The sequence below is a fragment of the Phoca vitulina genome, unplaced genomic scaffold, assembly GCF_004348235.1.
Source record: "Phoca vitulina isolate PV1807 unplaced genomic scaffold, GSC_HSeal_1.0 scaffold16, whole genome shotgun sequence".
Lineage (NCBI taxonomy): Eukaryota > Metazoa > Chordata > Mammalia > Carnivora > Phocidae > Phoca > Phoca vitulina.
In genome coordinates this window covers 453,481-471,889 of record NW_022589719.1, presented here as the reverse complement: position 1 = coordinate 471,889, position 18,409 = coordinate 453,481, and the positions used below count along the sequence as shown (strand labels likewise).

At 44.7% G+C, this 18,409-nt stretch overlaps 1 protein-coding gene across 1 annotated transcript; it reads left to right on the top strand.

The window, feature by feature from the left end:
* Positions 1-580: 580 nt before the first annotated feature.
* Positions 581-4,001, top strand: MRGPRX2 (MAS related GPR family member X2). Its single transcript, XM_032414716.1, is given in 4 exon segments — positions 581-591; positions 2,986-3,869; positions 3,872-3,931; positions 3,934-4,001. Coding segments are annotated over 4 exon segments (1,023 nt in total).
* The last annotated feature ends 14,408 nt before the right edge of the window (positions 4,002-18,409 follow it).

Below are 18,409 nucleotides of genomic sequence, written 5' to 3'. Positions count from 1 at the left end.
TAAGAATGGAAACTGGATATACTGGTTGCTATTGGGAAATGAGAGTAGGAGAGACTTCACGTTTCACTTTATACACTCCACTGTCATTTGAAATAGAACTAATGTGCATACATTGCTTCCGTGATTAAATTTAAAAAGATCAAGTGAGCCAGGTCATGCAAGGCCTTGAATGCCAAGCAAACAATTCTTTAGTTATGGAAGCTCATGCGGCTTGGTGGATGGTTTACTGCCCAGGCTCACCAAGGGCAGCAAAAGGCTCCAGGACAGCCATTCCTCACAGGGAGGGGGACCGGCTGGGGTAGGACGGGGAGAGGCCGAGATAGGTGATTGGAGTCAGGGCAAATGAGAAACATCTCGTGAAGTTTCTTGCCTGACACATCTCCGTTATCTCATTTGCCGGTGTCCTTTGCGCAGGAAATCACAGGGGCTGTCCAGCATCTTGATAAGCCTCAGGCGGTCACCACATTTCACGCCTGCTGCCTCAGACCCCTTGCCATCCAGAGAGTAGAGAAGCACTCTCCGCTGTTTCTCAATCTCAGGAAAACTCTTCCTTTTCTATTCTCTACCCCCAGCAAGAAGAATGGTGCTCTGGTAAGAATTTGATCAAGAACTATCTTCTTTCTAAGACAGTTTTGTTTTCTTCCTCTATGTCTGCATGCTTGTGAATTCATCTTAAGGGAGGGCGTGCGGAAGCCAGGGACACCTCCCCGCAAATCAGGACACATGAAGCTTCCTCATGGAGGCTTTGGGTGCTGGTAACTTGGACTGTGGGAGAGCCACACGGGGTCCACCAGGCTCTTTTGGCTTCTTTCCTATCTCCTTATACTCTCTCTTTCTCTCCAAACATTCAAATCTGCAACTACGGAGAGATGTATTTTGCTAATTTTAATTCAGGGAGCAAGATGGCATCCTGGCAAGACATTCCAAAGCTAAATTGTTTTAATAACATCAGGTTTCACAGATTTGCTTGCTATTCAAAGGTGGTTTTTTCCCCTTTGTATCCTTGTATCCGACATTGTTCAAGCAGAAAATATAGGGCACAAACTAATGGGGTAATTGAGGAGAGTAATGAAAGGACCGGTTACACAGGTATGGGCAGAGCTAAGGGAAATCTATAAAGGATTCTGCTGAAGACCCCAGAGACAAGGCCTGAAGGGGAAAAGGAAGGAGTTACCAGAACTCAGGAGGACCGTGGCTGTAGGAAAGGGCCATCAGACAGGGGAGGAGTCCTTAGACAGAGTAACACGTCCACTGCTAACTCACAGCCTGGCAGAGAGAGACAGCCAGAAAGTCACAAATGCCCAATCATCCTCCTCCCAGCCCCAGGTTCCGTGTCTCCCTTTCACCGAAAGCAACCAGGAGCCAGAGAGAGGGGAATGAGAGGATGGTGAGGATGCAGAGAAGGGTAGAGAAGTTGGAAATGAGATTTCATGGCAAATGGAGAAAATCCATCTCTTCTTTTTTTTTTAAAGATGTTATTTATTTATTTGAGAAAGAGAGAGAGAGAACGAGTGGGGGGAAGGATGGAGGGAGAAGCAGACTCCCTGCTGAGCAGGGAGCCCAACGCAGGGCTCGATCCCAGGACCCTGAGATCGTGGCCTGAGCCGAAGGCAGACGCTTAACTGACTGAGCCACCCAGGCGCCCCAAAATCCATCTCTTCTTATGGTCTCCTCACAGTTGGTATTTCCTGGGACTTTCTCTCTGTGTGTGATTGGATCAATTTCTCATGGTACTCCTCAGGATGTTCATTTGACTATCTGCACCTCTCTATCTGCTGTCATTTCTTCAGAATTATCTCCTTGAGAATGGGGGCGCCTGAGTGGTTCAGTCAGTTAAGGGTCTGCCTTCAGCTCAGGTCATGATCCCAGAGTCCTGGCATGGAGCCCCGCATACCCCCTGCTCAGTGGAGTCTGCCTCTACCTCTGCCCCTCCCCCCTGCTTGTGCGCTCTCTCTCTCTCTCTTTCTCAAATAAATAAATAAAATCTTAAAAAAAAATAAATGCTTTGAGAAAGGAACATAGTTTTATGAGGGGTTTTTTGTTTGTTTTTTTAAGGTGGGGTACACACATATTTATAAATATTTTAAGTTTATGATTTTGACTGCTCTAGGAAGAAATCCATTGTAAGAGTGACTTACACTGTGTCCCCCACAACAGAGTGGGGTACTGGGGACACACTAATGGCCAGGAGGAAAGTATTTCCTGTCCTTATAAAGCCGACATGCTGGGCCATTTCTGGCCAAGAAGCTTGGCCATCCTCATACCTGTCATTGCAAGAGGTCACATTCTCTTCATGATCCTATACCATGATCTCCTTTCTGATGGATAGACCTCCTTCAGTCACTGAGATTGTCCATAGGTCATGCCTGGGTCTTCCAACTTCCTGGCCCCTAAGAGGAAATCTCAGTCCCAGGCAGAAGGCATGCCAAGCTCAGAGTCCTGTTCTCACCACACATAACCTGTCCAGATTTGTCTCCTCCTGCCTGCTGCAGACCTGACATGCTTAGAAGAAGTGTTTGAACCGTAGAATATTCCCATGGCAGTAGAAGGTCCATGTTGCAGTAGAGAGAGTCCAGGCTTTAGAGACCAGAGAGAACTGGTCTGAATCCAGGTTCCAGAACTCTAAAGCAGTGTGGCGTTCAGCAAGTATCTTTTTTTTTTTTAAGATTTTATTTATTTATTTGAGAGAGAGAGACAGAGACAGAGCACAAGCAGAGGGAGCTGCAGGCAAAGGGAGAAGCAGGCTTCCCTGCTGAGCAAAGAGTCCGATGGGGGATTCGATCCCAGGACCCTGGGATCATGACCTGAGCTGAAGGCAGACGCTTAACCGACTGAGCCACCCAGGCGTCCCCAGCAAGTATCTTAATCTCTGCAAGCCTCCTTTTCCCTCCTCTGTAACATGGAGACCATAATCCCCACGTAGCAGAGTGGCCCTGAGAGTCAGTGAGCATACAGCAGGTGCTCAAGTCATGTGTGTGTTCCCAGGAATACCAGTGGAGGGTTTCTGAGCATCGATCCCACTGCCCCAGCCTGGGAGAGCACACTCACACCAGTGAATGGAAGTGACCAGGCCTTTCTGCCAACTTTCCCCGTGGAGATCCTGATCCTGGCCTTGCTGAGCCTCACCTTTGCCCTCGGTGGGCTGGTAGGAAACCTGATCGTGCTCTGGATCCTGGGCTTCCGCATGCGGAGGAACACCTTCTCCGTCTACATCCTCAACCTGGCAGGAGCCGACTTCCTCTTCCTCTCCTTCCAGGTTGTCTATTCTCTGAAGGCACTCGTCAACTTCTATTCCGTGCCCCTTTCCATCCCCAGGTTTTTCATCATCCTGTGGACCTTTGCCTACATCGCAAGCCTGAGCATTCTCAGTGCCATTAGCACAGAGCACTGCCTGTCAGTCCTGTGTCCCATCTGGTACCGCTGCCACCGCCCAAGACACACGTCAACTGGGATGTGTGCCCTGCTCTGGGCCCTGTCCCTGCTGCTGAGCATCCTGGAGGGGAAGTACTGTGGCTTCCTGTTACGAGATTTTGAGGATGGTTGGTGTCGGGCATTTGATTTCACTGCTGCCACCTGTCTGATTTTCTTATTTGTGCTTCTCTCTGGGTCCAGCCTGGCTCTGCTGACCCGATTGCTGTGCGGCCCCCCTCGGCTGCAGGTGACCAGGCTGTACGCAACCGTGGTGCTCCCAGTGCTGGTCTTCCTCCTCTGCGGCCTGACCTTCGGCGTTCACTGGTTCCTCTGACGCTGGATTCGGACGAGTTCTGATACAGTCCTCGGGCATCTTAATCTGGCTCCAATTGTCCTGTCCTGTGTCAACAGCTTTGTCAACCCCATCATTTACTTCTTCGTTGGCTCCTATAGACAGCGGTGGCCCAGCGACACAAGAGCCTCAAGATGGTCCTCCAGAGGGCTCTGCAGGACATGTCAGGAGGGGTGAGAGTGAAGCCAGCCTTCCTCAGGGAACCCTGGAGATGGCAGGAAGCAGTCTGGTGTCCTGAGTCAGACAAATGTGGCTTTGAGACCCAACTTTCTCCCCATCAGTTTGGGAGGTTTTCTTGACTTCTCTCAGCCTCTGAGCGCCCTGATCTTAAAACCTTTAGGTTTTAAGATAAGGCTTAAAGTTGAGATAATGCTCCTCCTCGTGAGGACTGAGACAGCGCCTGTCAGGAGAACACTGAAGGGCAGTGTCTCAAGGACGGCCTCACCCAGGGCCTTCATACCATCCCGAGCTTTGCCAACTCTCAGGTCCCCTTCTGAAGAATCCCACCTTCAGCGGAGGCTGAACACAGAGCAGGAAATGTCGAAATTCTCTTTGGTCACTGCACTCAGGAGGGACTAGAAGAACATTCCTTCACAAGTTTCTGTGGTCACCCTCCTGCCATCTGTCTCCATAAAATTAAAAGAATTAAAGTGCAGTCTAGCCCCAAAGAGCAATCTTCTTTGATTTTGGAAGGCTCTAGAATATCTCCCTAGCTTAATGAATGTATATTGAATAAATGACAATGTATGAATAAATGATGAATTTTTACACCAAGGCTGTGCTAAACGTCCATTTACCAGATTTGAGTCACCATCTGTTTCTTTCTTTCACCATTGTCAGTTTGTGCAAGCACAAAGTTGAGTTTTATAACTGGACAAATCGACGTCAAAGCAGGCTTAAGGTTTGAGGTAGGTCGTCTTGCTGTGACTTCCTGTCCCCCGCCCTCCAGTGGAACCCCAAGTACTTCCCTTCTCATTCCCGCCCCTGTGCCTTTGCTCTGGCTCTCCCTCTCTGAGCTGCCTGATCCTTCATGGCACATTTCCTTTTTTTTTTTTTTTTTTTTGAGATTTTATTTATGTATTTGAGAGACAGAGCAGAGCAAGAAAAAGAGCATGAGCTGGGGGGAGGGGCAGAGGGAGAAGCAGATTCCCCGTTGAGCAGGGAGCCCGATGTGGGGTATGTGGGGTTTGATCCCAGGACCCTGGGATCCTGACCTGAGCCAAAGGCAGACGCTTAACCAACTGAACCACCCAGGCGCCCCCTTTATGGCACATTTCCAATGGGTCTTACTAGACTCTGTGTTCTCTGAGTACAGGATCTTCGTCAGATTTACCTTTTATTCCACAGAGCCCACAACATTCATTTTATTAATCTGCTTACAGAAAAATATTTCTAAAGTGACATGTTCTGTAAAAATAGTATGTTAAGTTTAAATGTTGCATCGTCTAATAATTTTTTAGTTCTTTAATTGAGGTACAATTGGGAGAGAGTGATGGCACAGATCATAACGTACGCTGCAGCGAGTTATAGCAATGATACACCCAGGTGACTCAAACCCCAAGCAAAGCACAACACATTTTCATCACCTCCGAAAGTTCCTTCATGTCCCTCCCGGACATTCCTCCTGCCCTAGAGACAATTATCATTCCTACTTCTATCACCAAAGATGAGTTTCTCCTGACCTTTGAGTTCATATATTTAGGATGATTCAATGTACTCTTCTGTTCCTACCTTGTATCACTCAGCATAATATTTTTAGGATTTACCCAGGCCATGGCATTGCATATGTCAGCAACTTGTCCTTTTGATAAAGCTGAGTACTATTTTATTGTACAGGTATACCTGTACATTTATTTATTTATTTTCACATTGACAGGTATCTGTGTAGTGTTCCATTCCTGGTTATTGTGAATAAAGCTACCGTGAACATTCTTATTCAAGTCTTTTTCTGGATGTGTGTTTTTATGCCTCTCGGATAAATAACCTGAAGTGATATTGCTGGGTCACAGAAAGATGTATGCTCAACTCTGAGAAATTTCCAAGCTCTTTTCTAAAGAGGTTGTGTTATTGCGCATCCCCACCAGCAGTGTCTGGAAGTGCCAGTTGCCCCAAATCCTTCTTAACAAACATTGCCCATCTCTCGAATTTTAGTCATTCTAATGAGTATAAAGTGGCATCTCATTGTGTTTTAATTTGCATTTCCAAAATGACTTATGAAATTGGCATCTTTCCATGTGCTTATTGGCTACGTGTATTTTTTTGAAGTGTCTAAGTTTTGCCCATTTTTATTAAGTGTTTCCCTTTTTGGTTATTTATTTGTAGGAGTTTCTATTTATGCTGAATGAGTCTTTCCTTAGTTATGTGTATTATAAATATTCATCCAGTTGGTGGTTTGCCTATTCATTTTTAATGAATTTTGTATTTTAGAGCACTTTTAGATTTATGGAAAAATTTCACAGAAAGTACAGAGAGTTCCCACATACTCCCTCTCCCCATCCCCGCTCCCCCCCCCCACAGTTTCTCCTATTACTAACACCTTCTTTTTTTTTACTTTTTTTTTTTTAAAGATTTTATTCATTTATTTGCGAGAGAGAGAATGAGAGACAGAGAGCACGAGAGGGAGGAGGGTCAGAGGGAGAAGCAGACTCCCCGCTGAGCAGGGAGCCCGATGCGGGACTCGATCCTGGGACTCCAGGATCATGACCTGAGCCAAAGGCAGTCGCTTAACCGAGTGAGCCACCCAGGCGCCCACTAACACCTTCTATTAATGTGCCGCACTTATTAAAATTGATGTACCAATACAGATACATTATTATAAATTGAAGTCCATAGTTTACTTAGGGTTCCTTGTATAACTCAATGGATTTGACAAATGCAGAATATCATGCATCCACCATGACAGTATCACATAGAGTGGTTTCTCTGGCCCCAGAAATTGAATATCTAGGTATAAGGGTCTTAAAAAATTATTATTATTTATCCTGGTTCAGGTTCTCTGAGCTACCTGAATCTGTGGTTTGGTGCCTGCAAATAACTTGAAAAGCTCTTGGCCATTATTACTTCAAATAGATCTTCTGTTCCTTTCCTTCTTCTCTTTTTAATATCCCCATTCTATGTATTCTATCCCTTTTGTAATCATCCCACAGCTCTTGAACACTCTGTTCCATTTTTTCAGTCTTTCTTTCACTTTGCTTTTCAGTTTGGGAAGTTTCTAGTAACTTATCTTGAGGCTCACTGATCCTTTGAAATGCGGTTGGCTAGTCTACTGATGAATCCATCAAGGGTATTCTTCACCTATGTTACAATGTTTTTCTTTTTAGCATTTCCTTTTTCTTAGAATCTCTATCTCTCTACTGATAGTGTTCATCTGCCCTTGCACATTGCCCACTTTTTCCATTAGATTCCTTAGCATATTAATCACAGTTATTATAAATTCCCAGTCTTATAATTCCAAATTCTCAGCCATATCCTAAATTCTTTACATCTTATATGAGGAGTCAGTTGATCCTGTTGTTAATACTGATAAGTTAAAAAAACAGAAATATTGGTTTACTGATCAAATCTATAACTAATAAAAGAATTTAGAAAAACTGAAAAAACCAGTCATTTCTTCTGAAGAATAGGATTCAGGAAGACTTCTACTACTTATTTGGTACACTTCTATGTCAACTGGAAAGAAAGTATAAGCCCACGTGTGTTACTAACTATGACAATGAAAAAGCATGAAACAGGCCATGGAGGGCCTTGAATGACACGTAAGGAGAGTAGGCTTTATTCTTAGTTATAAAGCCTCCTAGTACAAGCTCACATTGCTTGACATTGCTGCCAAGGTACACAGTTGGAAGCAAATGGCTACAAAACAACACTCCTTTGCAGGCACGGACACTGGATGGGGTGGCGGGGTGGGGGAGGAATAGGCAGAGGTGAAGCGAAAGGAGTCGAGTAGATCAAGTGTCGAGAAATATCTCATGAGGAGTCATGACTCAGAACACCACACTCTCACTTGCCAGAAGATCCCTGTACAGGAAATCACGGGGGCTGTCCTGCATCTCGATCAGCCTTACTCCAGCACCCTGCTTCACCCCTGCTCCTGGGCAGAGAGGTGTCCTATAGCAGCAGTCAATCACAGGAGGCTATCTCTTCAGCACAGGTCAGCTTGTCGCCTCCTGCAAAAAGAATGGAGGGACGGCACCTTGATCAAGTGTTTATTTCCAAAGCCACTGTTGGGTTTTTCCTCCTAGTGCACATCCATGGAACTTGATCTGGGGGTGCAATATTCAGGGGCTCCTGCAGGAAAAGATAGGAGGCATGAAGCACCTTGCGGCCACGTTGGGTGCTGGCAACCTTCACTGTGGAAATCTGAATTGGGAAACCCACCTGTTCCCCCCATTAAACCCTTGTCCCACTTGCCCCTCCATCCCAACTATTCAAACCATGCTGTCATGGTGAGAAATCTGTTGCTTTCCTTAATTTAGGGAGCAAGATTGGGAACATGCACACATCCCAAAGCTAAAATGCTGTGAATAACCCAGTCATCTGTTTGACTTGCTTTTTGAAATTTACTTTCCTTTCAGTATCTCTCAGGATGCCAGCAGAAAACAGATGGCCTAAAATGGGATAATTCAGAAGAGTTTAATTAAGGTACAATCTACCAATATGGGCAGATTTAGAGAAAATTACATGGGATGGTGACCACTACCCCCTAAGGAAAGTAATAGCAGGAGCCTAAGATCACTAGGCTTGAAAGACGAGGGGAAGAAGTTAACAGAACTCAGGAGGGCTGTGGCTGTAGGAAAGGGCCACCAGACAGGAGCAGAGTCCTTAGGCAGAGTAACACGTCCACTGCTAACTCACAGCCTGGCAGAGAGAGACAGCCAGAAAGTCACAAACCCCCAGTCGCCCTCCTCCCGCCCTCCAGCTCCTGTCCGTGTCTCCCCTTCCGCTGAAAGCAACCAGGAGCCAGAGAGAGAGGGAGCCCATCAATGAGGATAATGAGGATGCGGAGGAGGGTAGAGAAGTTGGAAATGAGATTTGATGGCAAATGGAGGGAATCCATCTCTTCTTATGGTCTCCTTACAGTGGCATTTCCTGGGACTTTCTCTCCCTATGTGATTGGATCAATTTTTCATTGTATTTCCTCAGAGTTTGGTTGTCTGCACCTCTCTGTCTAATGTCACTTCTTGGGAATAATCTCTCATTATTAACATAGATGCCTTGAGAATGGAATGTAATGGGTTTTTTTAAGAAGATGGGGGTACACATGTATTGATAAGTGTTTTAAATTTATGATTTTTGTTGCTTTAGGAAGATATCCATTATAATCGTGACTTAAACAAGAGAGAAGTTACCAGGACCAAACTTGTGACTCCACGGCATCAGACACAGGGTGCTTCCCACTTGATGCTCCCCATCCCTAGGGGTGACTTCATCCTACACGGCTCTCCATGGCTCCTGGACACTTCTGCTTTCCATCCAGAAGTGAAGAGAAGGAAAGACACAACTCAGGAATTGGTGACATCGCTTCTGCTCACTTCCCATTGCCCAATGCCAAGTTACATGGTGCCATCCAGCATTAAGGTGGGCTGGGATTAGGATCCCTTATCTGGTCTAAAAATCACAGAATTATTATGTGAGAGAGGAGGGAAATGGATATTTGGATCAACTAGCCATTTCTATACCCCTGAATCTCCCTCACATTCTGAGCTCACATGAGGATTTTTTGAGGGGAACTTCTCATATAATGAATGATGTGGCAGAGAACAATGGGAAAGCCTCAGGCAGGACTCCAGGAGATCAAGGCTGGTATTGGACCTGCTATTCACAATGAGATCTCAGGAAAATCCCTTTGACTCTTTAAGCCTCAACTTTTTCCTGTGTTAAATGAGGATACTATAAAAGATGGTCTCTAAGGGACTTGTGCTAAATGCTGGGAACATGATGGTGAACAACATCAACCCAAAAAACCCCAGCAGATCTAGGCATTACAAGCTTTGAGTTTAATAAGGGAGACCAAGAAAAGAAAAAGATGACCACTTACAAATTAGAGCTTCAAACTGTGTTCAGGTCCATGAGTGAAAATGCCATGGTGCCCTGAGGGAGGACAGCAGATGTTGTGGATTTCCTCCATCTCCTCATGCCACCCAGGACTGCAGGAACTATGAGTGATGGATAAATCAGCCCCTGATGCTAACTCTGGGGCCCAGTGGGGTCTAGCTGCTTCCATGCTGATACTTCTGCCCTGTGTGAGCCCCTGGCCAGTCTGGACTGATGGGGCCTTTGAGAGGCAAAAAGGGGCTGCTGGGTGTCGTGGTTGGTTCTCAGCTGTCCTCTACCCACCCTTCTTTCTTCCATATTGGATAGCTGTTTACACAATTTGCTTATTCTAGTTTAATAAAACACACAAGTGGTTGCCATTGTAGATTTGTCCCTGAGAGTTACTTGCTTCCTCTCCACACCACCTTCCATGTGCAGTGGACACAGCACCCTGGTGGTGGGGCTGCAGGGCTTGGGAAGGGTGAGGACTCTGACACAGACCTCTGCCTGGGTTTGTTACCAAAATCCAAGTTCAGCAGCTCACCGCTTGAAAGCCAATACTCAGAGACATGTGTTGGTTGAAAAAGAAAGGTTGCTTTAGTCAGGAGTCCAGCAACCTGGAGAGACTGAGAACTGATGTCCAAAGACCATCTCTGAGATTCTGGGTTAAGGATCAAGTGGGTTTGTTTTGTTTTTTTAAGAGAGAGAGAAAGCACATATAAGTGGGGTGGGGAGGAGAGGAAGGGCAGAGAGAGAAGGAGAGAGGGAATCCCAAGCAGACTGGGATGCCCAGCATAGAGCCCAGCGCAGAGCCCTATGCAGGGCCAATCCCATGATCCAAAGACCTCGACCTGAGCTGAAATTAAGAGTCTGACGCTCAACTGACTGAGCCACCCAGGTGCCCCTCAAGTGGGGTTTTTAAGGGGAAATTCAGGGTAGGAGCAGACATGCATATTGATGAAAAGGGCGGGAAAACTTGTAAGTATTCATGAGAAAAGGTGGAGCATGCGCATTGAGGAAACATAATGTAACATACATCCCACGTTGTTTGGGGTGGAGACAGCATCAGAAAGAGGCAAAATTCAGCCCCTGACCTCAGGAGGTTATCCCAGGACAAGGGGAAGGGGCTATGGGCAAGCTCTGAGAGCCGGTATAAACTAGATGTAGTTTTGGGCTCCTTGTCTCAGGTAAGGAATGCAGGGCCTTGCTTGTTCTAGGCTGAAACGTATTAGTTGACCTTGAGTCTAAGCTTCTGCCTAGACAGCTAGTGGGTTTGTTAGTGAGGTCAGAAAAGATACAATAGCTGATAAGGGGGAAACAGTTCTCTGAAAAACAAGCTTTACATTTTCTGCTGGTTTCAGCCCCATTAACCCTATGAGGCAGAGTTTCAATCCTCCCTTGAGTTATGATCATTCCTCAATCTTGAGGAATTGGAATGGTGACTAGTCTGGCTACTACCTTATCTCTTTGGGTGAGGTGGATTTTGGGTAAAGAGCAGTTTTTGCAAATCTTAGCTGTAACGTGCCTACATGCAGGGCTAAGCAGAAGTTTCTAAACTATAGGTCACCACAGCAAGGGAAATAGAAGCAATATGGAGTCAGACATGCTAAGTTTCTCCCTGCTAAAGATTCAAATCCAGGCCCTACCACTTTTGAGCATGATACCTGGAGCATATCACTCAACCTCCTTGTGCTTCTGTTTCTTCATATGCAAGATGGGAATAATAATAATACTTGCTTCACATGGCTATTTAGAGGATTAAAGATCATAACAAGTAAGCACTCAATCAGCTGCTACAGTTCACCTACGAGTGAGTTGGTCCTTGTTTTTCATCTGGAATCTGCAAGAGCATCTCTCTTTTCAGCCAAAGCCCTTCATAAAGTGGAAATAAGTACTTTTTAAAAAGCCCCCTTACCTCCCCAAATTCTCTTATATGAATGTTTTAATCCGCAAAGAAAACTCTACTCAGAATCACATGTGAGGAAAATAGATGGGTTTTATACTAAATATCTCATAGGAAAATCACTTAATAATCCCCCTTCTGTATTTCTATGCCCCAGCTACCTCTATTCAGACCCAGTGCTGCCTCTCTCTTTCCCTAGCCTAGCTTCTTATTCCTCTGAAATGCAGAGAAATTCAGTTAAGCTCTGAATCCTCCCCCTAAACTATGTGCTTCCATCTTTGGGTGCTCACTAAAGCCATGTGCTGGCCCTGCCTGGGTTGGAGACCTCACAGTGGCCATCATTAGTTATTTGTGCAGGCATTAGGAGTTCTTTCAAACACACACCAGAACTTTCCACAGAAGGAATAATGAGAAATGAACTTTTCTTCATTTCCTTATGTGTGTGTCTCTGGGTAACTAATTTCATTAATAATTTTTTATGTTACATTAAATCTAAATTTTCCACTGCCCTTAGGCTCCTCATTCATTCATTCATTCATTCACTCTTCATTTGATGATTAAAAATTTCTTGATTACCCATTGTGTCACCCCCATAGAGTTAGGCTTCGGGGACACAGCAAAGGACAAGAGTAAATCCCTCTCTGTGTCATAAAGCTGACACATTGAGTTATTTCTGGCCCAACAGCCTAAGGTGTCCTCACAGTGTCATAGCAAGAAGTCACATTCCCTTCATGACCTAAAGCATGATCTCCTCTCTCATTGGTGGGTGGACCTCTCTCAGTCACTGAGATTATCCATTGTTCATGCCTAAGACTTCTGACTTCCTGCCCCTGAGCCGAAGCCACTGTCCCAGAGCAGAAGTAATGCTGTTGTCCTGTTGTCATCCCACACAGCCTATCCAGACATATCTCCCCCTGCCTCCAGGGAACATGTCCTGGCCTAGAACAGTCAGTGGGGATATTTGGATCACAGAACATTCCCATGTCAGTAGAAGGTCTGTGTTGCAGTAGAGAGAGCCCAGGCTTTAAAGTTGGAGAGAACTGGGTTTGAATTCAGGTTCCAGGACTTCAAAGCTGTGTGGCCTTCAGTAAGTATCATAATCTCTGCAAACCTCCCTTTCCCTCTTCTGTAACATGGGGACAGTAATTTCCATGTCGCAGGGTGGCCCTGAGAAGCAGTGAGCATACAGCAGGTGCTCAAGTCTTGTTTGTGTTCCCAGGGACGCCTGTGGAAGATGCCCCTGGGAGTACATTCAGGTCATCAATGAAGAGTCTCAGAAACGACTTTGAGAGTCAACGTCGCCCTGTAAGCCTTGGTAATCATTCACTCTTCTCTCAACCTTGTGCTCCCAAAATGTCTCAGTGATTCCCCAAAGTCTTCAAATTGATGGTTTTTAGTCTGGCTCTTCCAGTTTTTCTCAGAGAAAGCATTAATCTTCTGAATCTTCCTTATCAAATGCTCTTTCTTTCTTTCATCCTTTTTTTTCTTTCTTTCTTTCTTTTTTTTTTTTGCAAATTTTCACTGCAATGGAAGGGATCACTGTCCAAAAATCATAAAAACCTTTGTTCATAATTGTTCTCTGATAGTATAGGAAAAGATGATGCCTTATTTTCCCCTCAGACTATGTTCCCCTAAGACTCATGTTTGGTCCCATGACTGGGGGCATTCTGCAGGTAGAAAGCTTGAATAAGTGAATTCTGTTACTTTTAATCTCACTGGGTTCTCTGAGTTTGGGGAAAATGATGTCCTTTGACATCATAAGACTAGTCCAGGTAATTCAATTTAGTGTATGAAAAGTCTTCTGGTGGCATCTGTCCATGGCATGGTGACAGCTGGCCTTAGGTTCTAATAAAGAAAACCATGGTTTTTGCCCTTGACAATTGGTAAATGACTATTCAGCTCTGGCCTCAACCAGTGTAGAATCAAGAAATATGTCCCGCCAGTTCTAATTTGGCCATGGCAACCTATATTGATTTCAAAATAGAAATTATCTTGGAAACCATTTATTATTAGCTTACAGATATTAGGTTTGGGAACACTCTGTAAGCCTCAAGATTTTGTACCAGTTGTTCTGGCTGTGACTTTTAGTCAGTTTCATGGCCAGTCCCCATAAGGAGCAGGATTGGAAACATCTGATCCTTCTATAGTGATGCCAGTCGGATTGATAAAAACTTAGATTCGGTACAGAATTCTGGACTATTCTCACTCCTCACAGAACTCAGCAGACAGGGATGGCGTGACAACGCAACAGGCTGTCTGCTCCTCACAGACTGTAAGACTGCCTTCAGATTTACCTTCAGAGAGAGGAGCTAAGCAATGAGCACTGAGTACTCAGGAGACAACACAAGGTAGCTATGAAAATGATGCCAACCACAGTTTTCTATTTTTCCAACCAACGTATCAACCATTGCTGTAACGCACTTCAGTACTTAGAACTCTGGTTCCCTGACTCCATATCCAATGCTCTTCTCTGTCCAGCACTCCACTGATGCTGCATCCCACGGACACTTCTTGATTTCCAAATGTTGCAGTAGGGCCCGGCCATAGTTTTGGCTCAGCTAGAGTGCAGGATGGTGGGAGGAGGCAGGAAGAGATGGCTGTAGGCTCTGCACCAGACAGGTGCCACTGTGATGCCCCTGACTTCGACTGAGGGTTCCTGTGACAGTCAGCCCTGGGAGTCTTGTGATAGCCGCAGTTGTACAGCTTTGGCTGAATACACCCATCATGAGGAGGTCTGTAGAGAAGTTTCATCTAGTGTGTGAATCAAAGACTGTCGGGCTTCACCCAGGCAACTGGTTCTCTTGATGTCAGTGGTGTTTCTCTTCATGTTGGCTGCAACATGAAGTTCCCGGATGCTTAAGCTTAGCCACTGCAGCCCACACTGAACTTGCTTGGCCCTGACATCCCTCTATTACAGCACTTACAACATTGTGCCATAACGACTCATTTGTATGTCTCCTCCTCCACCACCACACTGGGAAGTCTTTAAGAACAGATAGCATGTCTTTGAATCCCTCCCTAGTGCGTGGGATCTGTCCTGCCGTGATGAAGATGCTCAGCAATTATTCTTCTCAAGCAACCCCTACCTGAAGATCATGGTGTTGCCCAGCTTCTTCCAGAAAAGACTGGCTCTGTCACCAGGCGCTGCTGTAGCACGTGCAAACATCTCCCACTCAAGGGAACAGAAAGTGTCCTCTGGAGTCAGTCAGTCTGAAGAAGCCTCTTCCCTTTCATTGCAGGTCTGCTTGCTGCCTCTAGGGGGGAAAGAATGGGGGAAAGAAAGCGTCTGTTCATGAGCCCCTTCTCCCCAAAGCTAATGATGATTGTCCTTGTAGCTTCACCTTGGGGTGGGTCATGCAGGACATCCAGGAGTTTCCTTCAGGGAGAGAGAAAAGATTTGAAAGTCCCTCATGGCACCTTTGGGAGCTGACATCCACAACTGCTTATTTGTGCATGAATTCAACAAACAGTATTTAAACCTATTTTATCAAGCACTTTGCTATTTCTGTGTAGAGTAGACACCTTTTAAATAAGCCTCTGGTTAATAGACTCTGTCTTCTTAACCAACCCTTTTCATTCCACCCCGAACACATACTGATTGATGTCCAGTAAACGCTGAGCCCTCAGGGCCATTCGCAAATTCTCTAGGACACACCTGGACACGAGAGCACTGATTTCTCTGTTTCATGAGAAACAGCTGGGTCTGTTTCCAATCCTACTTATGCTGGTTGGACTTGTTCGTGTAATTACCTAACTTAACAAAATACAATGTAACGGGAATGAAAGGAGAATTACAATGTCAATGAAAATTAATTATGAATGTTTAAAAGGGCCATAAAAGCTAGTCTCAAAATTATTGTTACTGAATTAACCTGACAAACTATACTAGATTGAGAAAAATCTAGCAATATTGAAAAATTTCCTCACGCGGAATGCTATGCATATGTTATGCTCTCCACTTTAATAAATCCACCTGCAAATCACAGACAATGCTTAATGGATGTGCTTTCTGCAAGAAAGAGTAGAACTCTATTTGCTAATCCACATTCAAAGGGAAGTCCTTCTTTCTCTTTCATTTTTGGTGAATGAACTCTAGGTAAAAATAAAATATTTATTCGAATACACCCTTTTTTATAATTGCCATTTAACAGATCTTTGCAATTAACCTATCCACTTGCAGGCTTGAATATATCGTTAAGTGGGCTTTTCATAGCAAAGTCTCTAAGTCATTCTTCTGTTGATTCTATAAATAATAACTGAACATCTTCTATGTTCTAGCCCCTGTGCCAGGCACTGGAGATCCAAAGGCAACACACTCATCTTCAAGGAACTCACAGTCTGTGGAAGGAAGAAGCCTACTGCAGGACAGCCTGCTGCACAACGTGGGGGACACCGTTCAGTCCGTGACAAGATCCTTATTAAATATTTGCTGAATAAATCCATTGAAGAATTTTTCTGAATATCTGAAATAGTTTCTAATTCAAATGACATTTAAAAAAAAGCCAAGTGGCTTAATCTGACTGTAGCGTGAGGCACATGAAAAGAAGTCGTAGGAGATAAGACCTAAATTCTTTAATATCTACACCAAATAAAAATAAATAAATAAATAATTTCATGGAGTGGTGGAAGAAGTATATGCTATGGGTGCTGAACTCTTTACATTTTATAAGAGAAGTCATCTGAGGGGCGCCTGGGTGGCTCAGTCGGTTAAGTGACTGCTTTCAGCTCAGGTCATGATCTCAGGGTCCTGGGATTGATCCCCGCATTGGGCTCCCTGCTCAGGGGGAAGCCTGCTTCTCCCTCTCTCTCTGTTCCTCCCCTCCCCCCTCCATGCTCTCTCCTTCACTCACTCTTTCTCTCAAATAAATTTAAAAAAAAATCTTTGTAAACATTTTTTTGAAAAGAGAGAAGTCACTTGATCCACTTGTTGATGCTGATAAACTAAAAATAGAAATATAAGCTTACTATTCTGAGCTAATAATAGTAAAAAAAATAGGAATGGAAATTGTAATGACTGGTGGCCTCTGGAGAATGGGATTCAGGGATACTGTCACTTTGTACACATTTCTCTACCATTTGGAAAGAAGTTATACACATGAATGCATTACTACTATGATAAAGAAAACAAACCCCACAAAAGAAATGGGGTCAGGCCACGGTGAACTTTCAATCACCCTATGATATACTTTATTCTTTAGTTATAAAGCCTCACAAGGCAAGCACACGTTGCCTGATGTTCCTCTCAGTTTATTAGACTTGGCCTGAATACTCCAAGCCCTGCAGACACCAGCATTCCTTCCAATTTGCTGCTCCTGTCTCCCCTAGAGGCCTTATGGTCCTACATGGCTACCGGCGGCATCAGCATTCAGCCCCATTCAGCCCCAGGGTGGGGACTGGGGGTAGGGGGAAGCCCCGCCCCTTCTGTTAGAGCCCTAACCCAGGAGTCAGTTACACAGTGCCATCAGCAACAAGGGGGCTGGGAGATGGGGTCCTTTCTCTGTTCTGAAACTCTCAGAATTCTTACCTGACCAAGGAGGAAAAGGGATACTGGGAGCAGTCTCTGCACCCCTTGATCATCTCTAACATTCTGCGATTGTGTTGCATCTATTCATTTATTCGGAAATAATTGACATTCTTAGAATAAAGAGCCTTTAAATTCATACACATGGTATTACTTGCTATTTACTTAGGTCTTCCTTAATTTTTCTCAGCAACTTTTTGTAGTTTCCACTACATAAGTCTTGCACACCTTTTGTCAAATTAGTATTTTATGTTTTCTAATGCTGCTGCACATGATATTTTTTACTTCATTTTCTGGTTGCTCTTGCTAGAATATAAAAATACAATTAAGAGCAAGATGGCTGGATAGGAGGCTTCTGACTCGCCCTCCTCCCACGGAGGATCAATTCCCTCTGAGAGAAATCCAGAAAGGAGTTGACTGACTCCTACACATCAGGCAACTGAGAAAATGTGAAGAATTTATTTTTGCTTATGAGAAAGAAGGAAAGAAACAGAGAAGAAAGAGGAAGAGGGGAATTAGCAAGATGGCAGATGGCTGGCTGGATACCAGGTAAGACAAAGGGCCGGTGAGAAATCTCTCGTGAGGGAAAACAGAAATGTGTAATATCTATACATAGATTATTTGTTTACTTGACATATGACCTCTTCTCATGACCCTCAAATCTTCAGTGAAGTCTACATCACACTTACGAATAATGTGGGTAGGTTGGTGAGGGGAGGGGGAGTTCTATGTGTGGATGTGTGTAAATCAAGTTAGATGAACTTTCTTCCGGAATGATACATCAGAGAAAAAAGAGGTCAGGCATAAAACAGATCCTGGAGACAGAGGTGATGGAAGAATGCAAGGCCCTCGATGACATCTAGGTTATCCATGACGATATGAATTAAACATGGGGCATAAAATAAAAGAAAGACGCTCAGGGTTGGGGACAAAGTGATGTCAGGAATGAGACTGAGTGTGACGCCTAATGATGCCTAATCTCACTCACGCAAACCCCTTAGGGCCCCGGGTTTTCCGGCAGGCTTGAAGACCAAAGTCTTGTCAGTCCCACATTCATGATATATATAAATAGGCCAACTTCCCAGGAGAACCGCTCTTGTACTTTGTCTCAAGGTCAGAATGGACTCTGCCCCCAGAACTCTCTCATAACTCAACATTCTCAAGTACACCCTGACAGAAGACACAAACG